Source organism: Carassius carassius, chromosome 23 (assembly GCF_963082965.1).
Source record: "Carassius carassius chromosome 23, fCarCar2.1, whole genome shotgun sequence".
Classification (NCBI taxonomy): Eukaryota; Metazoa; Chordata; class Actinopteri; order Cypriniformes; family Cyprinidae; genus Carassius; species Carassius carassius.
Genome location: NC_081777.1, coordinates 25,783,329 through 25,807,500, shown reverse-complemented (window position 1 = coordinate 25,807,500; position 24,172 = coordinate 25,783,329). Strand labels below are relative to the sequence as shown.

The 24,172-nt window shown below is 35.5% G+C and overlaps 1 protein-coding gene across 2 annotated transcripts in view; it reads left to right on the top strand.

Annotated features, from left to right (window-relative positions):
- Positions 1-24,172, top strand: part of LOC132101647 (thromboxane-A synthase-like) — a 62,186-nt gene that overhangs the window by 14,555 nt on the left and 23,459 nt on the right. For both annotated transcript variants that reach the window (XM_059506739.1, XM_059506740.1), the window contains exons 3-6: positions 5,643-5,736; positions 14,569-14,621; positions 17,545-17,641; positions 20,442-20,558. In XM_059506739.1, the coding sequence (XP_059362722.1) occupies positions 5,643-5,736; positions 14,569-14,621; positions 17,545-17,641; positions 20,442-20,558 (361 nt within the window). The remainder of the gene's footprint in view (positions 1-5,642; positions 5,737-14,568; positions 14,622-17,544; positions 17,642-20,441; positions 20,559-24,172) is intronic.

Here is a 24,172-nt window from a genome sequence, read left to right as displayed (position 1 = left end):
GATCAATGTGTGCGTCTGAGTGCTTCAGGAGATGTTTGCTGATGCTAAAAGTCCTTCTCTGAAACATACAAACGGTCTGCTACGTTTTAGTGAACTGCACTTGAAAAGTGTGTTAGTGTTGTGGGATGGTGTAATGTGGGAATATAGTGTAATTATCAGGGTTTGTGAATGCATCTGATAAAGACAAGGAAAAAGTAGTCTGGTGTTATTATCAGCACAAAATCTGCAGGTGATTCTGGCTGCAGTATAAGAAGTGTAATCGTAATATAAAATGTGCAAACATAGTTTATTTTGTTTTTATGGGTCTGTTTAAGGGAGTTGGTTAAACACTGGTTTATTCAAAATGGGTTATATAGTGCTGTCATTGGATTACAAAAATCTAACTAATAAATCACATATTTTTTCAAATTAATTCATCTTGGTTAATCACACTTAACATAAGGATTTGTAATCGTATTTTCACACTGAATATGCAATTCACAACTTAAAAGATTTCTTTAATGCCATCTTTTTTACCAGTGTTTTGGTATATTTATACCAATACTGATGCCTCTGTGAAGTTGAGTAATTATAACCATTTAACACTAGATTAAAATATGTGCAATCAGTTATAACATTTAGCATTAATATTAACCGCAGAATTTAATGTATTATTTTTTACAGCCCTAGTTATATTGTAATGATATATCAGTGCAGAACTCAAAAACTTGCAAAGAAATGTACAGAAACCCCAATAGAATGGAAAAAGGGCTTCCCCTTTTTTATAAGTACTTATGAATATTTTAGTTTTTAATATTTCGTTTATAGTGTATGCATCAGATGGTCAATGAAAAGTTGTTACTTCACAAAATGTTAACGAGTTACAGTTTATGCGCTGTTATTCTGAGATATGTTACACTTATTTAGTGTCTGTTCTCCACACAAAGAGAATAAGACTATATGTCATGTCATTTTTCTTTTGAAGTAAAGTGAAGTGGTATTTAATCTTTACCTGCATTTGTGTGAGGCTAGGAAATATCAAATGCTACCTACACTGTACATATGCAGCTCACTAGTTTTTGGAAAAGAGCCACATTTGAGCATCTTGGATCTTTACCAGAAAGAAAAGAAATGAGTTTTATTTTATTTATTATTTTTTTTATCTCAGAATCTGAACAGCAACTTTTCAGTTTCTCACCCCTCTTTCACCTCACACTGTATCTGTCTTCCTTTATGGCACTTTTGGCCCTAATGAGAACATTGGCTGGCCTGTTCCTTCCAACCTCATTCTAAAAACAACACAGTGAGTCTCTTGCTGTCAGCCAGACATGGTTGTCTCAATCTCTCTTCCCCTTCCTGCTTATTCACACCAAAGTTACAGGTCGCCCTAAACTCATACATTTTAATGACTTCATGGTGTGCAAGTTCAACTCTATCAGTCTTGGAGACGTTTTTGTTTGTCATGACTCCTGTTTGTGTGCACATAATTTTTTACGCTAAAAAAGGTGTGTTATATTTGTGTCATTGCCCAGCAGTGGTCCTTCTTCACCTTGCAGGGCCTCTAACATTCACATTTGTCACAGAGAGTAAGGTTGAGGTAAATATTTAACAAGGAGGCTGGGTGTGAATTTTAGTGGTGTTTTTAGGGACCGTCTTCCATCCTGGACTTTTCCCAGTATATTTAGCCTGTGGCACATCCATGTCTTTCTCTCTTTGCCCCTGGCACAGGCATCAGAAATGGCCAGGCGTGTTCACTGATAAGCTACATCAACATCTGTTTATCTAGCCTGGAGAGACACACAGAGTAAATGCCTCGCTGGATTTGTCAGTCAGCTCAGGCTTGCAATGAACTACAATTGATCATCATGCAGTTGTGTGCTGCTCGTGCTGTATGTCAAATAATTAAATGGACATATGTACTATAACATTCATAATATTAAGTGTACACTCAGACTGTTTTACGGAAACGAAGCTGCAAAAATGGGTCATTCAGATAACATCAGAATAACACTGGCATCAGAAACATGAGCACATTAATATGACTTTGCACATTTACCCATCAGCATTTTTTCTGTGTTCGGCAGAATCTAACTGCTGGACAGAGGTTAGTCAATTATAACAATCATCCACATATACTGTACTGTATAGACAAAGACCACCTGAAAATGACAGTTCTGTAATTATGTACTGACCCTCAAGTGGTTCCAAACCTGTCTGAGTTTCATCCTTCTGTTAAACATAAAAAGATATTATGAATAATGTTGGCAAACAAACAGTGGCCGGTAGCCATTGACCTCTATACGGAAACATATACTATGGAATTCAATGGCTACTTTGGTTACTAAAATTCTTCAAAATATATATATTTTTTTTGTTTACTCAGAAGAAGAAAGGAATGTATGCCGGTTTGGAAAAATTTGAATCTCCTTTAAAGAGATAGTTCATTGAAAATTGTAAATTCTGTCATCATTACTCGCCCTCATGTCATTTTAAACCTGCTTGACTTTCTTTCTTCTGTGAAGAACAAAAGATGATATTTTGAAAGTCAATGGGGTCCAGTGTTGTTTCTGAAAAATATGATTCTTTGTGTTGCACAGAAAAATACAGCTTTGGAACAGTTATGTCAAATTCTGACAGAATTTACTTTTTTGGTAAACTTTCCCTTAAAGGCACAGTTGCAAAAACAACTGTGAGAAAATATAAAACTGGTCATATAAAACTAAATGTTGTTTTTAGTGTGAGAAAATGTACATTTATAAGTAAACTTGTGTGTGTGTGTGTGGGGTGGGGGGGTATATTAGCAAGGAAGAATAACAACAAAAGTGAAGTTAAAGTGGGTTTACACCGTACCATTTAAGTGCTGTTGTGATAAATTAAAAGCACAAACGTGGGCTCTGTTTCAAAACAGTAGGTTTCCTACAGAGACAGCGTTTAAGGTATTATAGACATGTTTCTGACATGAAGGCAACATTGTCAAGTATGCACCCTATACACAGTAGGTCACATTTGTCAGGCACATACGCCATAAATCTTGTCTTATCTCAGATCTAAAAACTGAATTTTCATGTGAGGCATAAATTACATTAAATTTCAATTTTACAGTAAATTTACAATTTGTTAGTAAATTAAAATGACTAACAAGATGGATTCACAATTCTAATATTTGTGTCTTCTGTAAGTTTGTTGTTTTTATCAGAGCAGTGCATTACAACATGCTCTATTAGAATATCCTTTTGATATGTGATTGACTTTTAACTAGCCTGCTGTTAATGTTTGAGCTTTTTAGTTTAGTCACTTTATTGATCCGTTTTGGCTGCTTTTGAACTTTTCTGCCTTCAAAATGTGGAAATATGTTACATTCTGCTTCAAATGAGCTGTGACAAACCTGCTATTTGAGCAAAACATTAATTCTGATGTTCCCTAAAAAGATTTTTGATTGAACTTCAACAAAACTGGAACAAGCTGTTAATGGTCCAAACTGCATGTTATGAAGGACAAATCAACTTTTTTGCTGAAAGACTTTCCCACAACTATTGGGGATAAACCTGATCTCACTCTGCGGAGTGCACTTAAATAATAATGAGTAGAAAGACTGGGGGATGTTTGTCTGATGACTCGTGAATATTTTTGTGCTGAAGTGAGAAACGGTTTTGAATCTGGACATGGACAGATTGGGCTGGAGATTCATCGTCTTTCAGCACCGGACGAGCGTGTTACATTGCGACCTGCTTCTGTGTAATTAAGAGCATGTCATAAAATGAGTTATCATTCCAGCTCTTTTTTTTTACAGCATGTGTTAAGACCCACTCTCTGATCTGACAGTTAATATGGTAATGAACTCCTGCCGAGCTGGAGATTATGAAGGAGATGGAAGGCAGAATCTTTTGGTTACATTCCTCTTTTTATTATTTTTGAGGAAGATGGGTGGTAGTTACTTCTCGCCACATTGCTGAAGTAAGAGTGTGATATTTCCAGTCAAACATGATTAGAAAAAAACAAACATAAAAGGGTGTTTCTTCATTTATGCAGGCTTTTGGCACTGGACTTTTAGCGTATAAACCCTCACTAAGTTGTTTTTTTTTAACTGTCATGAAAATGTCCTTAATTTCAACATCAAATCAGAATTTGTGTGGAAATATATATATATATATATATATATATATTTTTTTTTTTTTTTTTTTTTTTTTTTTTGGAATATACAGTACAGACCAAAAGTTTGGACATGCACACCTTCTCATTCAAAGAGTTATCTTTATTTTCATGACTATGAAAATTGTAGAGTCACACTGAAGGCATCAAGGGCTATTTGACCAAGAAGGAGAGTGATGGGGTGCTGTGCCAGATGACCTGGCCTCCACAGTCACCGGACCTGAACCCAATCGAGATGGTTTAGGGTTGAGCTGGACCGCAGACAGAAGGCAAAAGGGCCAACAAGTGCTAAGCATCTCTCGGGGAACTCCTTCAAGACTGTTGGAAGACCATTTCAGGTGACTACCTCTTGAAGCTCATCAAGAGAATGCCAAGAGTGTGCAAAGCAGTAATCAAAGCAAAAGGTGGCTACTTTGAAGAACCTAGATTATGACATATTTTCAGTTGTTTCACACTTTTTTGTTATGTATATAATTCCATATATAATTCCACATGTGTTAATTCATAGTTTTGATGCCTTCAGTGTGAATCTACAATCTTCATAGTCATGAAAATAAAGAAAACTCTTTGAATGAGAAGGTGTGTCCAAACTTTTGGTCTGTACTGTATATGTTAAATTAAATGATATTTTCCCACTTGCTGCAATTGTAACCAAGTACACAGTTATTGAGCTAAAATTGTTGCTAAATTGTTGGTTTCATATTGTTGTATGCAAATAATTCCTTTATTTATTTTCCTATCTATCTGTCTGCCTGTCTATCCATCCATCATTTCTGCAGCTTTGGTCCTCCATAGGGGACAAAGGTTAAATCTATGCATAAAATACATTTGAAAAACAGTAAAAATAAAGCCATGGTATTCATAATTTTTATCCAGAATTTGGCAATCCTGCTTCTTCAATTAAAAAAAATAAATAAGAAATCGTTTCATCTTAAATTTAATGGTTGTCTTGTCTCATTTTAAGTCATCTTGAGGCCCCCATTGGAAGTTTGCTAAGGTCCTCTAGTGAGCCCCGGGCCCTTGATTGAGAACCACTAGTTTAATGCGATCTTTATATGACAAAAAGATTGAATAAAAATCAACTCCTGGGACATTAATGTGCCCAGAAATGTGTTTCTTAACTTGCAAATGGGTTTCGGTAAACTAGTGTTAGCGAATATTTGCATATATTTGAATAAAGTACTCGCTGTTCTCTTTCTCTGGTGGATTAAGACATTGGTGTTTAATTTCAATGGGACAAAAATGCACTCTTTGAGTGAATAACGTCTTGTCATCTCCCACGACTCACTTCAATGTTAAAAGTGGTCGAAGCACTGGTGTGTCAGCAGATGCAATCCTCAAGCATAATGTTTGCAGCATAATTTCGCCCCTTTTTTCTAATGATTTTATTTTTAACTATTTATTTTCTTTATTGCTTTCACATTTTTTCATATATCTCATTCTAATAATGCTCAGACACACTCACTCCAAACTAAGGATGTTTTCACTGAACCTCTTTTTCTTTGTTTTAATAGGTACTCCATCTCCCCTTACTCTGTCCTGGAAAGATGTGGCATCAAGCACCCAAAGCCCTCACCGTTTTTTGGGAACCTCATGATGTTTCAAGACGTGAGAGTTTTGTTTACTTTGTAATGAAACACAAAACACATTCGCTCACTTTCTCACACGTACGGACCTTATACCGCCCTCGCGAAGCTAGAAAAATGATATTTCTCTCAGTGAGCCTCAGTTCATTAAATATGTTTATTAAAGATGACTCACCGCTAATGACATCTAATGCCATGTGATTTCCAAACAGATTACCCTCTGTGCTGAATGATGTACTTTTATGACGATAATATAAAAGACGGACAGGGAGAGTGGGTGCGTTTAATATTGCGAAATTAATACTTTTAATTCCTTCTGTTTTTTTTTTATTTAATCTCAGACCCAAGCTATAATGTAGCAAATCAACAGCTACTTTGAGGACTCTCATTTCTGCCAGTCTGCAGTTTAATGAGAATGATTTGACGTGGATTATAGGAAATAAAGGCTAAATTTTCTATGCTGTACTGCTGTTTGATTCCAGTGAGATTAGGAAATCGACTTTCATTTGTGAATATGAAATGCCTAGATTCATCCAGCAACCTATAATGATGAATACCATAAAAGTAACAAGTCCGCGTCATATTTCACCCTACAGTAAAAATTAAAAAAAAAACACCATTAAAATGTATTTGCGTATTTTCATGACATTTAAAATCTAGGAGGACGTATCAATAAAGTATATGTTTTGAAATGCATGTACATTTTTTGATTCAACGTCTTTTTTTTTATTTACTGTAAAAATGTGTAAAGAATATTGGGCACTTTGCTGTATTATTAAGAAATTTAGAATTTAGAAATAATATTTTTACCTGTATTTTGAATTATGCACTCCATTGCATTTTGTATAAGGATTAACATAAATGGCTGTAAAATTACTGGATAATGTCCTGACAGACAATTACCAACATTTTTTATTTCATTATTATTATTATTATTATATTATTATTACACTTAACTTTTTTTTTACTGCCGGATTTAATTTTTTTTAAATCAGAATTTTTACTGTACATAACAATGAGTGGTAATTGTTTTAAAATGATTAAAACGTAAAACAAGGTTTTTTTCCTTATAAAAAATTATGTTTTTTTTATGAAAAAATAAAATAAATGTATATTTTTCCTTTAGATTTTTTGAATTTTTATAATGAAATTCCCCCACCAGCACACTGGCTTATTTTAAATAAAGCTTTGATTTCAAACCTTGTGCTGTTCTGGTGCTGAATAGATTCTCAGATCAATATGTTACTGTCAGACAGTAATGGTTGACTGGACAACATGTCGTTCACAACACTCTTTTCATTCTGTCTTTCTATCATCTGCTTTATGACAGGGCTCCCTCTTCCTTCTCTCCGTCTCGATCTGCCTGTCTGTTTTCCTTTTTTCCGTCTTTTTCCTCTCGATTCATGTCTTCTTCGTTGTGATTAATTGTTATTAGATGGAAGTGAGAAAGGCGTAAATGAATAAGCATGCATGCATAATTACTGCGTGTCTAGATGAAGCTCCCCAGGTGAACTAAAGGTATGTGCTTTTTTTAGTGTGTGGGTTTTTGTATGCTGTTGTGCAGCCTTTGTCTGTTTTGTGCACACGTCAGCAGACTCAGTCTCACACACAGTGGTCTCCAGAGCATTGCTCTAGCAGAATCCTCTGACCCACTTCCACAGGTCAGCCTCTCAGCTAAATCCTGTAGGTTTGTGTGTGCGACTGTAGGCACATTTTGTGTTACTGGCACTAGAGACGCAGACACAATCCCCTCTCAAGAGGCAGGTGACTGCATTTCAAGTTAGAAATTCAGTGAGAATGCAAAAGAGGAAAGGGAGATGTTGAAAGCGAGAAAGGAGAAGGAAAGTAAGGCATAGGTTATGTTAGCAAATTCTGTGTTTCGGATTGATGACGAGTGAACAAAAAAATAAATAAAACAGAAGTTGCATAAAGTTATCCAGTCTAGTTTTGTTAAGTCTGTTTCCAGTTTTGTGTATGCTAGTTTAAAGAAGAATCAAGTTTTGTGTTCATTATGTATCAGATCCTAATTGGAGACTACAAATTGCATATAAAATTAAATTTTTATAATATATGATATGAATAAATGAATTAATTCATTAATATTTTTATACAAAAATGCATATTTATGTACTTTTTGCTTTAGATTTTTGGTGAAAAATGATCCAGACTGATCAAGAAGAAATGGGGACTAAATGAAAACTGTTGTCTCTTATGCTTAACAAGGATGCATTTATTTAAAATTTTATAACAATTTTATTCCTGTAATAGTAATTATTCCAGTCTTCAGTGTCACATGCAGTGTTGGGGAGTAACTAGTTACATGTAACGGCGTTACGTAATTTAATTACAAAATTATTGTAACTGTAATTAGTTGCAGTTACTAAGAAAAAATGAGTAATTAAATTACAGTTACTTATGAATTTTTTTACGATTACAAAGGGGATTACATTTGAATATTTACACACATCCACATACAGATTTAACTGATTTCTTTCCCAAATTGCACTGACTATTCTGAGACATACCGCCCTAATAATTTCCGGGATGCGGAAACACACTCTGGTTCGTAGAATCCAGTCATAAAAACGAAATGCCTAACGCGGACGGAATATCCCACATTTTGGATGACTAAATCAAAAGTAGGTCAGTACACTTGAATCAAAACATGACATCGACTAGTGTCTGTTAATATAAAGCCCCAAAAATGCAATATATGACTCCTGCACGTTCTGCGTGTCTGTGGAAATCAGGCGCGGACTGGACACCGGGAGAACCGGGACAATTCCCGGTGACCTGGCAGCCGATTTTGCCCCACTATTTAATATCATTATTGTATAATTGCCTGCCGAATGTACTAAAGCGATCATTTGCGAATCCGCCATTTGATAATTTATTTATTTATTTATTTATTTTTTGCCATTTGATAATTAAATCTCTAATAAATCATGAATTGTTAGTCATGACGCGCGCGCTCTCCGCGCCTCCGCCAAACGGTTTGGATCAGACTCAGAGTAATCAATGCGAGAGAGAGAGAGAGAGAGAGAGAGAGAGAGGATGAGAGAGAGAGGATGAGAGAGGGAGGAAGAGAGGATTGCTGGAGCAGAGAAGCTGAACTACTGTTCAGGGTTTCAGGTCAGTTTCATCTGTAAAGATGCCTTTTTGTCTTTGTTTTTTTATTTATTTAATCAAGCATCAGCACGTTGCTCATCAGACATCACTCAAAATACTATATAAAGGACATAATTATTATCTGTTGTAATGTTACAGTAGTAATTTAGCTGAAAAGAAATTCCTATTTTTTTATAGGTTTAGGGGGAGCTACGACAGACAACACCACAACCCTTACGAAAATTAACATTTTAATATTTAACTATAAATCCAGAGAAAATGGTTACTATTGTTTAACTGTGATAACCAAAAATGTAAAATTATTTTACAAATGTATTTATTTATCCATTTGCAAAATAAAATAAAATAAAATAAAACAAGGTTATTTTACTTTTATATAGGCTAATAAAAGCAAGGTTAATTTTTGTAAGGGAAAAAACATGACTCATGTACAGTATTAGGATTTTTCTATAAAGATATTGTAGCATTGTAGAGTATTGTATTGTAAAGTATAGTTTTGTTCAATCTTGAGTATTAAAGTCATGAGAGAGATGGATAACAGGGCAAAATAAAGAGCCTGAAGAGAAAAATGGAAGTGAAGGTGCAGTTCAGGAGAGAACTTTTAATTATTTTGCATGTCCCCAAATTAAAGATTTAAACCTTTTTTATGTCAGGTCCACACAAAAAATAGTTTTGTCCATGAATTTGTTTGTATAAGTTTGAATTATTCAGAATTTTTTCCCAGTCCGCCCCTCCTGTAAATTAATGGCAAAGACATGGTTTGATTTACTACACATAGGCCTACTGAAGCTCGCAGTGTTTTCAACCTCTGCCGCCTCAATATAGGAGTACACGAGCACATAAACATAATTTCTAGAACTGCTCTGTGTCACTTCATGTGCATTTTACTTATTTTGAGAAAACTATCATCATATCATATACAAAGAGACAGCAGTTTAAAAAAAACACCAATGTTTCAGGAGTTTATTACACAGAATACGTCACATGCTTATTAGATAACTGTATTTAAGTTGATGTATATGCTTTTATTTATTATTCTTTAATTTTCACAAATTTAGAAAAGTAATCAAAAAGTACTCAAAAGTAATTAGTTACATTACTTTAATAAAGTAATTGAAAAAGTTACACTACTATTACATTTTAAACAGGGTAACTTGTAATCTGTAACCTATTACATTTCCAAAGTAACCTTCCCAACACTGGTCACATGATACTTCAGAAATCATCCTAATATGCTGGTTTGATGCTCAAGAAACATTTTTAAAGTACAACAGTACTTTTGGATTCTTTGATGCATACAACATTAAAAATAAACTAAAAATAGGCATCTTTTGTAAGATTTTAAATGCCTTTACTGTCACTTTTGATAAATACATTGCATCTTTGATAAATAAAATATGTGTGGACATAATGCAGTTGTACCCTGAATAGTCTTAAGAGAAGGAAATGTAAGAGAGATGAAACAATAAATATCTATTTGGAGTGATTTGAAGGTACAAGAAAGAAGAGAGAAGCCAGGGTGTGACTGAGGATCATGGGTAACAGGAAGTGATGCACAAAGAGCGTTTGGGATATGGGGGAGATTGAGTCACATTTAGAGACTAGACGACAGAATCTCTTGCAACCCACAGCAGCACATTATCATGACACACTCCATTACCAAATACAACACTCACAGACATGAGATTTGGTCCATTTAAGATCCTAAACAACCTAGATGCAGTTCCTCTCTCTCGTTCTCTCAGTTGCCAGCACACACGCACATACTTGCTTTCTGTTTATACATAGGGGACATATCTGGAAAACAGGATTTGTCATGGTTGTTTGAAATAAAAAGAGCTACAGTATGTAGACCGACTTTAATGTTAACAATGTATAGCTGCCTGTCCAGTGTGTCAAGACTATTTACTTCATCTATGGTACAAAAACAGGTCATTGTCAAAGGTTTTAAATATAGTAACAGAAGACCGCTCACATTTACTCTTCCGTTTAGGCATTTGGGGTCTGCCCGATTGTTTCACTTTTTATAAGCATTAAAAGCATGCATATAATGGATTAGGGTTAGAACACATTCATATTGTAAAATATTTTTACAATTTTTTTTACAAAGAAATTACATGTTTGTAATATTATAAATGTCTTTACTGCACTTTAATTGAATTAATGCATCCTTGATGAGTAAAAGCATCAAGGTCTCCTTACTTTTTTCTTTTTTTTAAAAGTCTGTTTAATATGCCATCTCCTGACAAGTACATAGACACAACACTAAGGGTCAGAGAGAAGCAAAATGCTCATTAAAAACTTTGTGACATCTGATGCATTTTGCAAACAAAACTGGTAAGAATTGCAAGATCCAGTAAGGTTGCATGTTTTATAAGCAAGAGTCTGGGTGCACAGGTTTTTTGGATCTTGAAACTGATCTGTTGCATTTAGTGCCTCTGGGGAAGAAATAATTACTTGGTTTGCCTGGTTTGTGGCACTGAATCATTTAAAGACATGTAGAGGTTTATTTAAGACGGTAGCTAGATACTTAAACAAGATACTATATTTGGCTTTGTTTCTGAGTAATATTTCTAAATAAATTACTATTACTTTTGGACAGATAGAATACATGTTCTTAAAGTCTACAATAATTGATCTCATTTGAAGAGACTACAGATGACCGATCAGCATCTGTCCGAATGGAATCATTACACTGCAAAAACTAATTTTTCTAAATTGTACATAAAACAGAAAGAAAATGCTATTTCAGTGTTTTCTACTTCAAAATCTTAAATTTTATTTAATGAATTACTTGCTGTGTTTTTTCCCCAGTGTATTTCAGATTTACCCACATATAAACGTACAAAACTAAGAAAGGCTTTTTTGAAAGTCTCCCTCCAAAAGATAGAATAGAATAAAATAGAATACACTCTTTAAAAAGGCGCTTAAAATGTTCTCCGCACCGATGCCAAAGAAAAGAAATGTTTGGTTCCACAAAGAACATTCAGTCAAAGGTTCTTTAAAGAACCATCTCTTTTTTTACCTTTTTATAATCTGAAGAACCTTCTTTTGCCACAAAGATCCTTTTGTGAAACAGAAAAGTTCTTCAGATGTTAAAGGTCCTTTATGGAACCAGTTAGAAAAAAGGTTCTTCTATGGTGTCTTGAAGCACCTTTATTTTTAAAAAAAAGAACAGAATAGAATAGAATAGTCTTTAAAAGTGCATCTCCCATACCTTCCTCCACATCCTCTCTCACGCATTGAATGTTTGCCTGCATGACTCTGTGTAACATGAGAGATGATTAGCAACTGAGACAAAGAGAAGCAGCACGATGTTCAGACCTGCGCAGATGTGCTAGGAAACAACTTAAAGTGGCTAATCTTTTTAAGAGAATTCCAATAGGATCGCAGACTGGCCGTTCAGTCAGACCCGGCGTTATTGATCGTATCCATCCGAGATGAATCCCCAATGAAGCCAAAGGCAGGAGCAACTAATTTGTTTGAAATGAGCCTCCTGTTAAACTGTACAGTACTGTCTGATGCACACGCAGCCTCTTCCGAATGACAGAACAGTAATAAAAGGCTGAGGGAGAGGACATCAGGACGGAAGGGCACACACCCCACTGCTTAATGCTCACTGAGGAACACACACATACATCTATGCCTAATGCCCACCAGGGAGACTGCAGGAATGGTCGGATGAAGAAGGGAGGGCAGACGGTTTGGTGCCTTCATTAGTAAAATCAGCAGAGCCACCGGCTGCCATGCATACCAAACTAGCGCTCTTTATGTGTGTGTGTGTGTGTGTGTGTGTGTGTATGTGTGTGCATTTTACAGTCAGCACTTAATGTGTTCATTGTTTCTTTTGTTGTGTAACTTCTTAACTTTATCCCACCAGCCTCAATAAACAATGCAATCTCAGCAGCCTTATGTGCAAAGTTTAATATGTTCTTCGATTCTAAATAGGGATATGATAATATTCCTGTTATAGTGTTATGGTTATGGATAGTTCAGAATAATATTCTCAGTAGACCTCAGTAAACCTTCCGAGAGCCCATAAACCTCGAGAGAGCCAAGCACAGTCGGTGTTTTTGCTCTGTGCTGACCCCTACTGGTAGATAAGTGTGATGCTGTAGCTGCAGTAACCGGTGTTCACATTCTGTACTAGTAAGCGCCTCTTTAGGAGTCATAGTGATTGATCTATATTGTGCTGGGAAGTCAGACAAGACAGATGGGGTTATCCAAGAAAATAAATAATTGCTTTAAACAGCATAAGATCTTAAACTACACCCACAGGTGTGTAAAATCAAGTAGCTAGCCATGCAGAATGCATTTACAAACATTTATGGAAAAAATGTTTGTGGTGAATTTAAACATGGTACTATGATAGGAAACCACTCAGTTTGTGTAATTTCATTCCTGATAGATATTCCACAGTCAACTGTAAGTGCTCATATTGAAAAATGGAAGCATTTAGGAACAGCAGCAATTCAGCAATAAAGCAGAAGTCACAGAGCGGGGTCACTGAGGTGCGTGGTGTGTAAAAGAGGGAAGAAGTGAAGGGAAATCTTAATGCTTCAGCATACAGACATTTTGGACAATGATATGCTTCCAATTTTATGGTAACAGTTTAAGGAAGGTCCTGACTGTGACTCAGTGCACAAAGGAAGATCTATAAAGGCATGGTTGGATGAGTTTGGGTGTGAGATCTCAACCCCATCGAACACCTTTGGGATAAACTGGAATGGAGATTGCAAGCTAGGCCTACTCATCCAACATCAGTGCCTGACCCCGAAAATCCTCAACATTAAAATTTTGTGGAAAACCTTCCTAGAGAAGTAAAAGCGGGTGTAGCTGCAAAGGGGGGGATCAACTTCATATTAATGTCTATGTATTTATATGAAATGTCACTTAAGTCCCTGTTGATGTAATGGTCAGGTGTCCCAATACTTTTGTCCTTTTAGTGTAACTTCCTGATTTCACATTTCTCTTACTCTCAATTGTTTAATCTTCTAATTTTCTAATAAAGTATAAGCATGTAGCAAATATTTGCAGCAGAAATTATATCACACAGAATGTATATGTAATATGTTGCCAGTTTTAAAATAGTTAATACATAAAATTGTTTAATGAAGATATTTAAGTTGTGTGGCATTTCACCATTAAAGGGATAGTTCACCCAAAAATGAATTCTGTTTTTAATTACTCGCCCTCATGTCGTTCCACACCCATAAGACGTTCATCATCTTTGGAACACACATTAAGATGTTTTTGATGAAATCCGAGAGCTTTCTGACCCTGCATAGACAGCAACACAACTGTGTGGTAATGTCATGAATGCATGTCGAGGACTGACAGGGACAAAAAGTATTCACGTAGCGTCATAAAATTACGGTTGAACCACTGATGTCACTTGGACTATTTTAATAATGTCCTTACTACTTTTGCCTTGTAAGTGTCAGTTGCATTGCTGTCTATGCAGGGTCAGAAAGTTCTCGGATTTCATCAAATATAGCTTAATTTGTGTTCCAAAGATGAACGAAGGTCTTACAGATTTGGAACGACATGAGGGTGAGTATTTAATGAAAGTTTTTTTTTTTTTTTGGTGAACCATCCCTTTAAATCTGATTGTTGTAGATGATGTGAAACTTTGGCAGTCTCTAAAATAAATCTGACCACATGTTTCCACAAGGTTCCTTAATATGCTTTCATACTGATATGTGGGTTTTTTGCTCTTACACAGGGTTTCTTTAACGCACAGTCTGACCTAATAAAGAAATACGGACGAATTTGTGGGTAAGTCTCCTTGGATTTTACTCTTGCTGTTATTAAAGTGTCAATCAAATGAATAAATTGGATTGAATTTGTTGTTTTGGAAATTGATGTCTGTAAGAAACCATTTTTTATTATCTGGGAAAGCTTTTGTTATTAATAAACACAAATATGCGAAATCTATTTGTTTTGCCAATTGAAACATGAACGACTTCTCATTACCCCTTGTGTAATAGAAATGATTTTTTTCTGATTATTTTTCTGATTGCTTTAGTCATTTCCACATTTATAGAATTATTTTAATAAGAAAGCATCTGTGGATAACACCCATCACACACGAGGCCCTTGTTCACGGTTCTGTCATTCATATTCAGACAGCATGAGCCTCTCACAGAGTGCCCAGTGTCCTCTAATTTAGTCTGTCGCTAGCCAGACATTGAGTTTTAATATGCCTGCTTCTGAGAGGCCGACTTCTCCTCGAGGGAGATCAAAGCAGCGAGTGCCACTGGGCTTCCTGTGTTTAATATGAGCAGAGGGGAAGAGAATCAGAATGACGCTGGTTTTTCTGCTTGTGTGCATGTGCATATTAGTGTTCAATGGGATCCGGGGGTTCTGGATTGGGTGTCGGGACCGGAAAAGGGGATCTAATTCAGAGTCATGTGGATATATGTCAGGAGACATTACGACATCTTTCAGTTGGAGTAATCCAAGAGGCTGAGCTTCTCACTGAAATCAAAGGGCTTTGAAATACATATGAATGCTCTGCATGCTCCTTAAAACCCTTGTCGGTTCCCGAAGTACAAGACATCAGTCATCTAAGTTCAGACGTTTCGGCACATTGCAGAAGTGCTCAATATAACACATGCAGAAGGTTTGCTCACGAAGGTGGGATTTTATTTTTTTGCTCTACCAAAAATATATCCTTCAGATATGGTTTGAAAATATCTAGAAATGGCAGAATGCATGAGTGAAAGAGGCCATTTGGTATAGTGGTAGTAGCATTTTTTTTAATGGCTGACAGCTAAAGAACAGTTTGTTTGATATGCAATGTAATGCAGTGATTCCCAGATATTTTTAGGTGTGAATTAAGTATCTAAATGAATTTTTAATTCATTGAGTACTTTCTGATATGGAAGCTCTTTTCTTTCCTTCACAGTTGAGGAAAAAATATTCTGCAAGTCATAAAAATAAGAAATTCTCAATAAAGTTAACCCTATGAGTTCATGTCATAATGAGATTTTTTCCAAACGTTTTAACTTTCCCGTAATTATTTAACAATGAAATTCTCATAACAATGAAAACCTTTCTCATAATAATATTAGTATTTGTAGAATCTTTCTCAAAATAATATGATTAGTATAGTATCTATCTTGTAAAACGAGAAACTAATAATATTAGTATTATTTTTTTCATATTATTAGTATAGTTTCTCTTAATGACAAACTAGCATAGTGATGATAAGCTTTATTATGAGTTAGTTAAATCATAACAAATAGACTTTTAAAAATATTATGAAATATAAATATTTAATTACTATAACAAGTACATAGTATGTGCATGTGGAATTGGACAGTAAAATAAAGTGATACCATAATATTATTTAAAAGTTTCTCATTATTACAAGATACTTTCTCTTTATTATTAATACAGTATCGCAATGTCAAACTTTCTCATAGTAATGTTTTACTGTATCATAATAATAAACATTATCATGAGTTAGTTAAGTCTAAATTTATTCTACATATAAAATAAGAACTTATACATAATCATTTCTTCATATCTCATAATAAAAAACTGAGAAAGTTTCTGATTTTGACTTACAGATTCATATTTTTTACTCAACTGTGGCAGACATGGGCTTACATAGTCATCTAAATCATCTAGAAAAACTATTTATATTACAGCAGATAACAATCCTGCATAATGTTAATTTATAAATATAGTTTGTTTGTACATAATTTTTTAATATGAGTATGAGTGATATTTTAGTCTCTCTTGCATAGGATATCAGTCTCTATTGCTCTTGAGAGACTTTTTCACACAGCCTTTTGGTTTGCAAACAGACCGCCGGCGCAGATGCATAGATAAACCAAGACATACTAATGAGATCAGTGTTTTATAGGTCACTTAGCTGCAAGCTTAATTAAACTCAACTTGCTCCTAGAGCCATGTGGACCGCCAATGTCAGCTTCATTAGCACAAGATTATATGAAGGGCCTATGCATTCTGCTCTGAGGTTTACGGTACCAAACTGACACCGGCAAATGAAAAGAGAGTACAGTAAATGATAAGAGTGATCTGTTTCGACTGCGTTTGCCTCCAGCTGGGCTTAAATGTGCTTTACAGCCACTGGACACAGTAATGAACCGAAGGGTTGCCTTCTGCTGGAAAAAAGGAGCTTCCAAAATCTTCTATGAAATAGATTAATGCTTTCAGATATTTGAGCTTTCATATTCAACTATCGGTGCCTAATAAAGGTGTTTAATTATCTGCTTGTTTTTGCAATTTCCTGTGAAGTTGATTGCAGCCATAAAACCATAAAAATGACAGGAAGTTGCATTTGAGGGGAAGGTGGTGTATCATGCTGGTACATGCAAAGGCACATATATAAGTGCTCACAATCCTCTATTTCACAGCGTTTGATGGTACAACCTCGCCAAATCTCAGCAGTGAAAGCTGCCAAAAAAAGCTACCCAGCAGCCTCATCAAATTTCATTCATGAGCTGACCTTGACACACACACATATGATGCGTGTCTGTACCCCTGTCAGTGAAATGAAGGGAAGACAGGGTCTGCAGCCATAGATGTGCTGCTTTATGTGTGTGTGTATTTGTCCTTTGTTCTTTTGTCTCCTGCTATTCCCCTGAAATTTTACTGGTGCCCTGTTATTTATTCATGTTATCTTGTTTGTTTGCTATCTCTCTCTCTGTGTATATGTGTGTGTCAGTTATTATATAGGCCGGCGGCCTATAGTGATCATAGCAGACCCAGATATGCTCAGACAGGTGATGGTGAAGGAATTCAATAAGTTTCCCAACAGAATGGTAAGTGAGTGACATTACATTTACAGTCTAATATCAAATACACACGCAGCAATTCATCTCAAGTTGTATTATTAAGCTTGAAGAATACATACACAGCAAAAATGAGTTATTAATGAGTTTTTAATTACTAGTTTTGACTTACTTTTCAGTCTATAACTCCTTAAAATATGAGAGACAAGATGAATAAGATATTAGGACGTGTTTTCATACATTGTTTCTTGAATTTAAGCCCAAGTTTGTAAGCTAAGGTTGTAAGCCCAAGTAGACGAGAACGCGCATGACGTCACATTTTGTGAATTTTCGCACCAATTTGGGCCCGACTCCTCCACACACAATTGAGCCTACAGGCTGATAGAGGCAACCATGGTGGACAGTCGAGGTGTCATTCTTTTTTCTACATCATGGTTGGCTCATACATGTACAAATGAAAACTCTATCTTAAAGATTTTTTTTTTTTTAAAGTAAAAACCTCCACATAGCTCCTTTAACTAAAACTAAACTTTAAATCATGTTGTTAATTGAAAATAAAAATGAAACAAAATAAAGTATAAATATTAAACTAAAATGTGATTAAATATGATAAAATACTATAAATACAAAATATGATTAAGTACTATAATAGATAAAACAATACTAAAATAACACTTATCTAAATATATATATATATATATATATATATGTACCATATTATGTGTTTTTGCCTTTTTGTCTTGTTTTCATTTTTATTACATTTTGTTTATTTATACATAATTTTCATTTCTATTATGATACGCATGTAAAAAAAATTTTTTTTAATTATTCAGTATAAAACAAACTGTGAAAGTGATTGCTGTACCTTTTAAACTTTATTCTGGAGATAGCTTGGACAATTTAAATAACTTTGCAAAATCATTCTTTAGCATTCACAAAAGAGTTGTTTGCCACTATGATTTACATCAACATAACTCGCAACTCATGTATCATCTAGCAGTCAAGAGTTTCGCACTTTTAAATGTCTTTGCTTTATCATTCATGTGCTCAGAACTCATTATTACGATATTTTCATTCCTACTTGAAGGCCGTCAAGCCCTGAGTGATGTCATCACATAATTCCGCAATTGTTTGTCAATAACATCATTTATGATCACAGATACACACATAGCATCTCCCATATATCATAAAATCAGCTAGATCAATGACAGGTGGGTTTGATGTATTACTTGCACTTTTTCATGCAGTCGAAAGGATTTACTGAATGTAGGTGTGTATTTGTGTGTATAAATCACTGCTGAAAGTGCATGTCGTGTGAACAGTAAGGTATTGGCAAAAAGCTCCAGAGCTTTGAACTTTTGAGTCAGTCCAGGGAGGTCAGAAACAAATGATCACATGACTTATGTATCAAAACAGAGACAAAGGTCATGAGATGGCCTTGCTGCTGGAGCTGTGCCTGCTGGGTAAACTATTATGGCAGGGCCAGATCAATACTGAGGCCATGCGCACCACTGGGGCTTATCAGCTACCTCTTGACCTGTTTGTGTGCATGGATGTGTGTGTTTAAATGTTCATCGTGAATCACATCTACAACCAACAGTGGGAGAAAACTCATAAAAGGAGGCTGTCATGGAACCAAAAAAACAAACAAATAGCATGTGTTGGCTGCCGTTTACACAAAGATCTACACTCAAGATCAAAGTCGGCCCAGCGCAAAGCTCTGCCACCTGGCCTCGGTCGTTGCACTAACTTTCAGGCTAACAACTTAGCCAACTCAGTGTATAACAGTAGTTTTAATGAATCTGGGACTAGAATTGCCAAGATGAATTCATGTACAGTAGATCGTTTTAGAGACACTTTTCGAAAGTTCAGAATCTGAGAAAGGTCTTTACACTTTGCTGTGGTTCATCTATTAAGCCTAAAACATTCTCTATGCAATTATGGAGATGTGAGTGTTTAGCAGAGGTATTGCAGACGTGTCCTGTTAGATATTTTTGAATTGCTATAGCAGAAACAATCTCTGTATTTAATTCATCCTTAAAAACTGATTTTATCTTAAAAAAAATGTAACTCTTAAGTGTGGCTATGTTTCTTTTGGACTCCTTTTAAAAAAGCAACTTGCTTTCTTTGAACTGTTGCTAGTAACTAACTGTTTTTAGTAGAATTTGTAGTAATGTATGAAGCACTGCAAACACAGACATCATTCGCTTTCACAACAATAAGCTTTCTTTTGGTCAATGTGGCAAATCGATGTGACCAAATTGAAATCTGGGAAAAGCTAAACTTTCACCGTTATGCTAAATCCACAGTTACATGGATTTCACTTGAATTTATTGGATATGGTCTGCGACAATTTACCAAACAATGGTAAATGTGACCTCACCTGAAGACTAATGCCTCTTGTGCACCTCTTGTGGCAATGTTGAAAATGCTTGCATTGTGTTACAAATCGCATTCTAACATGCTTTAAAAACTCAGTGACGTGTGAAATCAAGGTTATTTCTTCTTCCTTCTATAGCACCTCTTGTGGCAATGCTGAGAATGAAATATGCAAGTTGCGTTACAAACTGCATCCTGCATGTTTTATAGGACATGTAAAATCATGGTTGCATAAGTATACTTTAAGTGCATACATAGCCTAGAGGTGTTTGCATTTTTGTGTAGAGGATGCTTTGGGCCTACAAATGCTACTAATGTCATAGTTATAGCCAACAACACAATACTGGGTAGTGACAAACTGAAAGAATGCTATAGATTTTGTCATAATTTTGTCCTTATACAAACATGCCCTTTTTGAAGTGTATAAACCCCAGCTGTGTTCTCAATGCAGACTATCAGGGGCGCGACTAAACCCATGAGCGACAGTCTAGTCATGCTGAAGGGCGAACAGTGGAAACGAGTGCGCAGCATCCTCACACCGACCTTCAGTGCTGCCAAGATGAAAGAGGTGAGCTTGGCTTTCTTACCTAAATGTGTGCTACACAAACATTAAAGCTGTTCTAAGAAGCGATTGCTCTTGTTATGTAATCACATTTTATGGCCTTGTGTTGATAAATCAAGTGCAGCTCTATTTCTTGGACCCGTAGAGGACCTCATATTTCCGTAACAGCCATTAAAATAGTTTAAAAAGTTTCATAAGATTTAAATCCTGGTCATAAGATGTGCAGATTAGTATGAATTCCCCAAAACAATGGAAATTAGTTCACAAATGCATATTCATGGTGAGTTTGAAGTACACAGCATTGGGACTGCATGATAAAGCTAAAATAAAGCTTCTTTATTGGCATCTAAGGTCCATGAAGAACTTTTAACATCAATAGAACTTTTCAATTGCATAAAAGGTTCTTTTAAGAACTGTTCACTGATAGGTTTTTTGGAGAACCCATAAGGGTACTTAAGTGGCAGTGCTATGAAATACCTTCTGAAAAAATATTTATTTATTTATTAAGAGGAGTGTACAGAAGATGCCATAAAATAAAAAAAATTAGTTTTTCTTTAACTATTACCTAAAGAACCATTTTTCTACTGTACACATTTTGTGTAATGGTAAGGTACTTATGAACCATCAATGCCAATAAGAAACTTTATTTTTAAGAGTGTATATCAAATCATGTCCCTGAATCCTAATTGGATGATAGTTCAACATTGTTCACCTCTTTGCCTATTATTGAAATCTGATTGGTTGACAGGATGTAGATCCAGAAACATGTTGGAAAAAAAAGAAAACCTCACATATTGTTCTTAAAAAGACAGTGAACCCTGGCAGTAAAATGTCCTTTCGAATCCACATCTGAGAGTCTTAACAAGCCTGTGTGTCTCTTCTGTCTCTTATCCTGTTCTGTGTCACTAGAGATTTGTTGTTAATAGAGACCATATCAGGCTGCTTTCACATTGTGTAATTTTGTTGGAGCCTATTTGCACAATGTGTTGTCATTATCACTTTGAGCATTTGGGTGGATGATAGCTCAATGATACTAGACTATCAGTATTCTCAAAGTGAGAGATAGGAACAAGAGCTACAGTAAGAGAGTTGACATTGTTTTGTTTTTTTTGCACATCACATGTGAGAGAACAAAGGAGTGTTTCCTCTTCTACAGCCCTGCACTTTACATGCACTCTTTTCTGATGAAATAAAGCAGAGAAAGACAGAAGAAAGTGAATAGGAAGGAAAGAGGTGCGGTAGTCAAGAGGAACAGACAGACGAGTGAAAAATGAGGTCGCAACCCCTACCCCCACCAAAAAAGGTTTGAACATCACTCCTAAAGAGGAGAAAAACAGTGGATTTAATTGACATGACATCGAGATGAAGAAAAAGACATGAAGCTGTCTGCTGAAAATGTATAATTGGCCGTGCTGAAATGCTGTGATTGGCTAAGAGATATGATAGCAGTGATGGGAAGGTTTTGGATGACAGCAGTTAATTGCTGTTTGTCCTCTTGCTAACATGTTGTGAAGTGTCAGTCATCTCATCTTACATCATAGAACACGATCGATTCTCCATCGTTCTCTGCGTCTCATGTGACTGCTTATTCATTTACCAGCAGAATGATTGAATAGGATTAAAAAGTAACAGATTAAATAAATCCTGGTTTAAATTATGTTGTCAATGTTGATTTCTCCAATAAAACATCTTGCAGTCTGGAGTGTGAGCTGTGTCTTGGAAACTGACCCTGTGAGTTTGTCCTCCTTTAGCCTTGCCAAGAATTGCAGATGATTTCATCTCCTAATAAAGAAAGAATTGACTTTTAGGAGATGTGCATATTGTGGCCAAAAATTTTGTTTTTTTCTGCAGTGTAAAGCAACACTGATTCTTTTTCTTTTAAAATTACAAATACATAGACATTTTTTTAAAAACTGTAATATTGTAAAATATTATTAATATTATTATTTTTTTTTCTATTTTAATTAATTTTGAATTTATGTTTAGCAAATTAATTTAGTGAATTAATTTAAGCCTAAAAACTTTTTTTTTTTGGTGATTTTAAATAATTCATTCTTTAAAAGAACCAGTTCCAATCAGTCATCGGTTTGTGAACTGGACTAAACTGTTTGTTCTGTATGTCAAAAATGTGGACACACTTCTCTGATTTTACTCTTTTACACATTTAAGAAAATTCTAATAGTGAAGTCCTCAAAACTGTAGCACAAATGGAAGTATGGGGAAAATGTAGTGATCAAAAGCTGCATTAGGCATCATAATTATTTAAAAAATGATTTGTTCCGTCAAGTGAGTCTAAGCTTTTGGCTGGCTGTGTATGTGTGTCTTTTTAAACAGTTTGCATTACAGATATTTGCACACATATTGCATTATTTGCAGCAAAGGTGCTGATATATTTGGCCCCAGCTGTATGTACATGTCTATCTATGAACCAGTATCCATTAATGATGTCATTTCCATTCTCCGGCTGAAATGGTAAACATGTCCGTCAGGAATGTCAGAGGTGTGTGCTGCTGTGAGAGGAGAAACAGTGATTGTTCTCTCTCTCTCTCTCTCTCTCTCTCTCTCTCTCTCTCTCTCTCTCTCACACACACACACACACACACACACAGACACCATAACAGTAGAGTTCCATTCACCCAAGTTAAATTCGGCACGGTGTGACATCATTCAGGAGAAATCCGCGCACATCACTCTCAATCCATCATCTCTGAACACAGTGTGGGAGAGAAATACTGCAAAGTGGCAAAGACACAAACTCGTAATGAGCTCATAAATGTCTTTACAGTCTGCTCTAATCCAAGTCTCGGAGCCGTGTCTTAAAGCACTTCCATTAACTTAATTACAGTAAACAAAGCCATCGTGTTTGCATTTTAAAACCCACAGTATCGAGACGTTCCACTGTTAAATAATAGCTGCATTTGGCAGAGGATTTTATGTGAAATAAAAAAAAAATCGGGATCAACATTCAGCTTGAACCTGAATGTTTAATGTATAACTGATCTCCAAGTCAAGTTGTGCAAAAGTGTAGGCATGCACTTGCTGCCTGTACTGATTTTCATTAGCTGTGGCGTAGCGGTAGAAAGAGACAGTAGACACCACTCCTGTCATTCTCCATCAGCCCTTCCAGTCGTCTTCATCTGCCTGCTTTTACGGAGTCAATATGCATCAACAAACACACACATGCACGCACACACACCTATTGATCTTATTTTCTACCAAGTAAGGCTTCACAGAGATGTAATTTTTTCCAGTAAAACTGAGATAACTTGACCACTGGTGAAAACAAAATGTGTTCAATAACAAATCTTTTGCTTCTAGACTATATGGACAACTTAGTTACATTTGTAGGACTTCAAGGAACTAAATCCTTGCAGTCTAAAATACATGTAAAATGCTGGAAATCCCATGTTTGTTAAGAAATCAAGACTGGAAATCATTTCAAAGCGTTTCAAGACTTGTAGCGAGCTGTCTACATACACAGTGATTTTTTTTTAAGGGGTCGTGTGTCTAGAAAATACAACTGTTCCAAAAAGTTGAAAATCTTAAGTAGCATTGCATGTAACTACACCTTACGAAAATTAACCATGGTCTTATTATAGTAAAAGTGTAGTAACCATGTT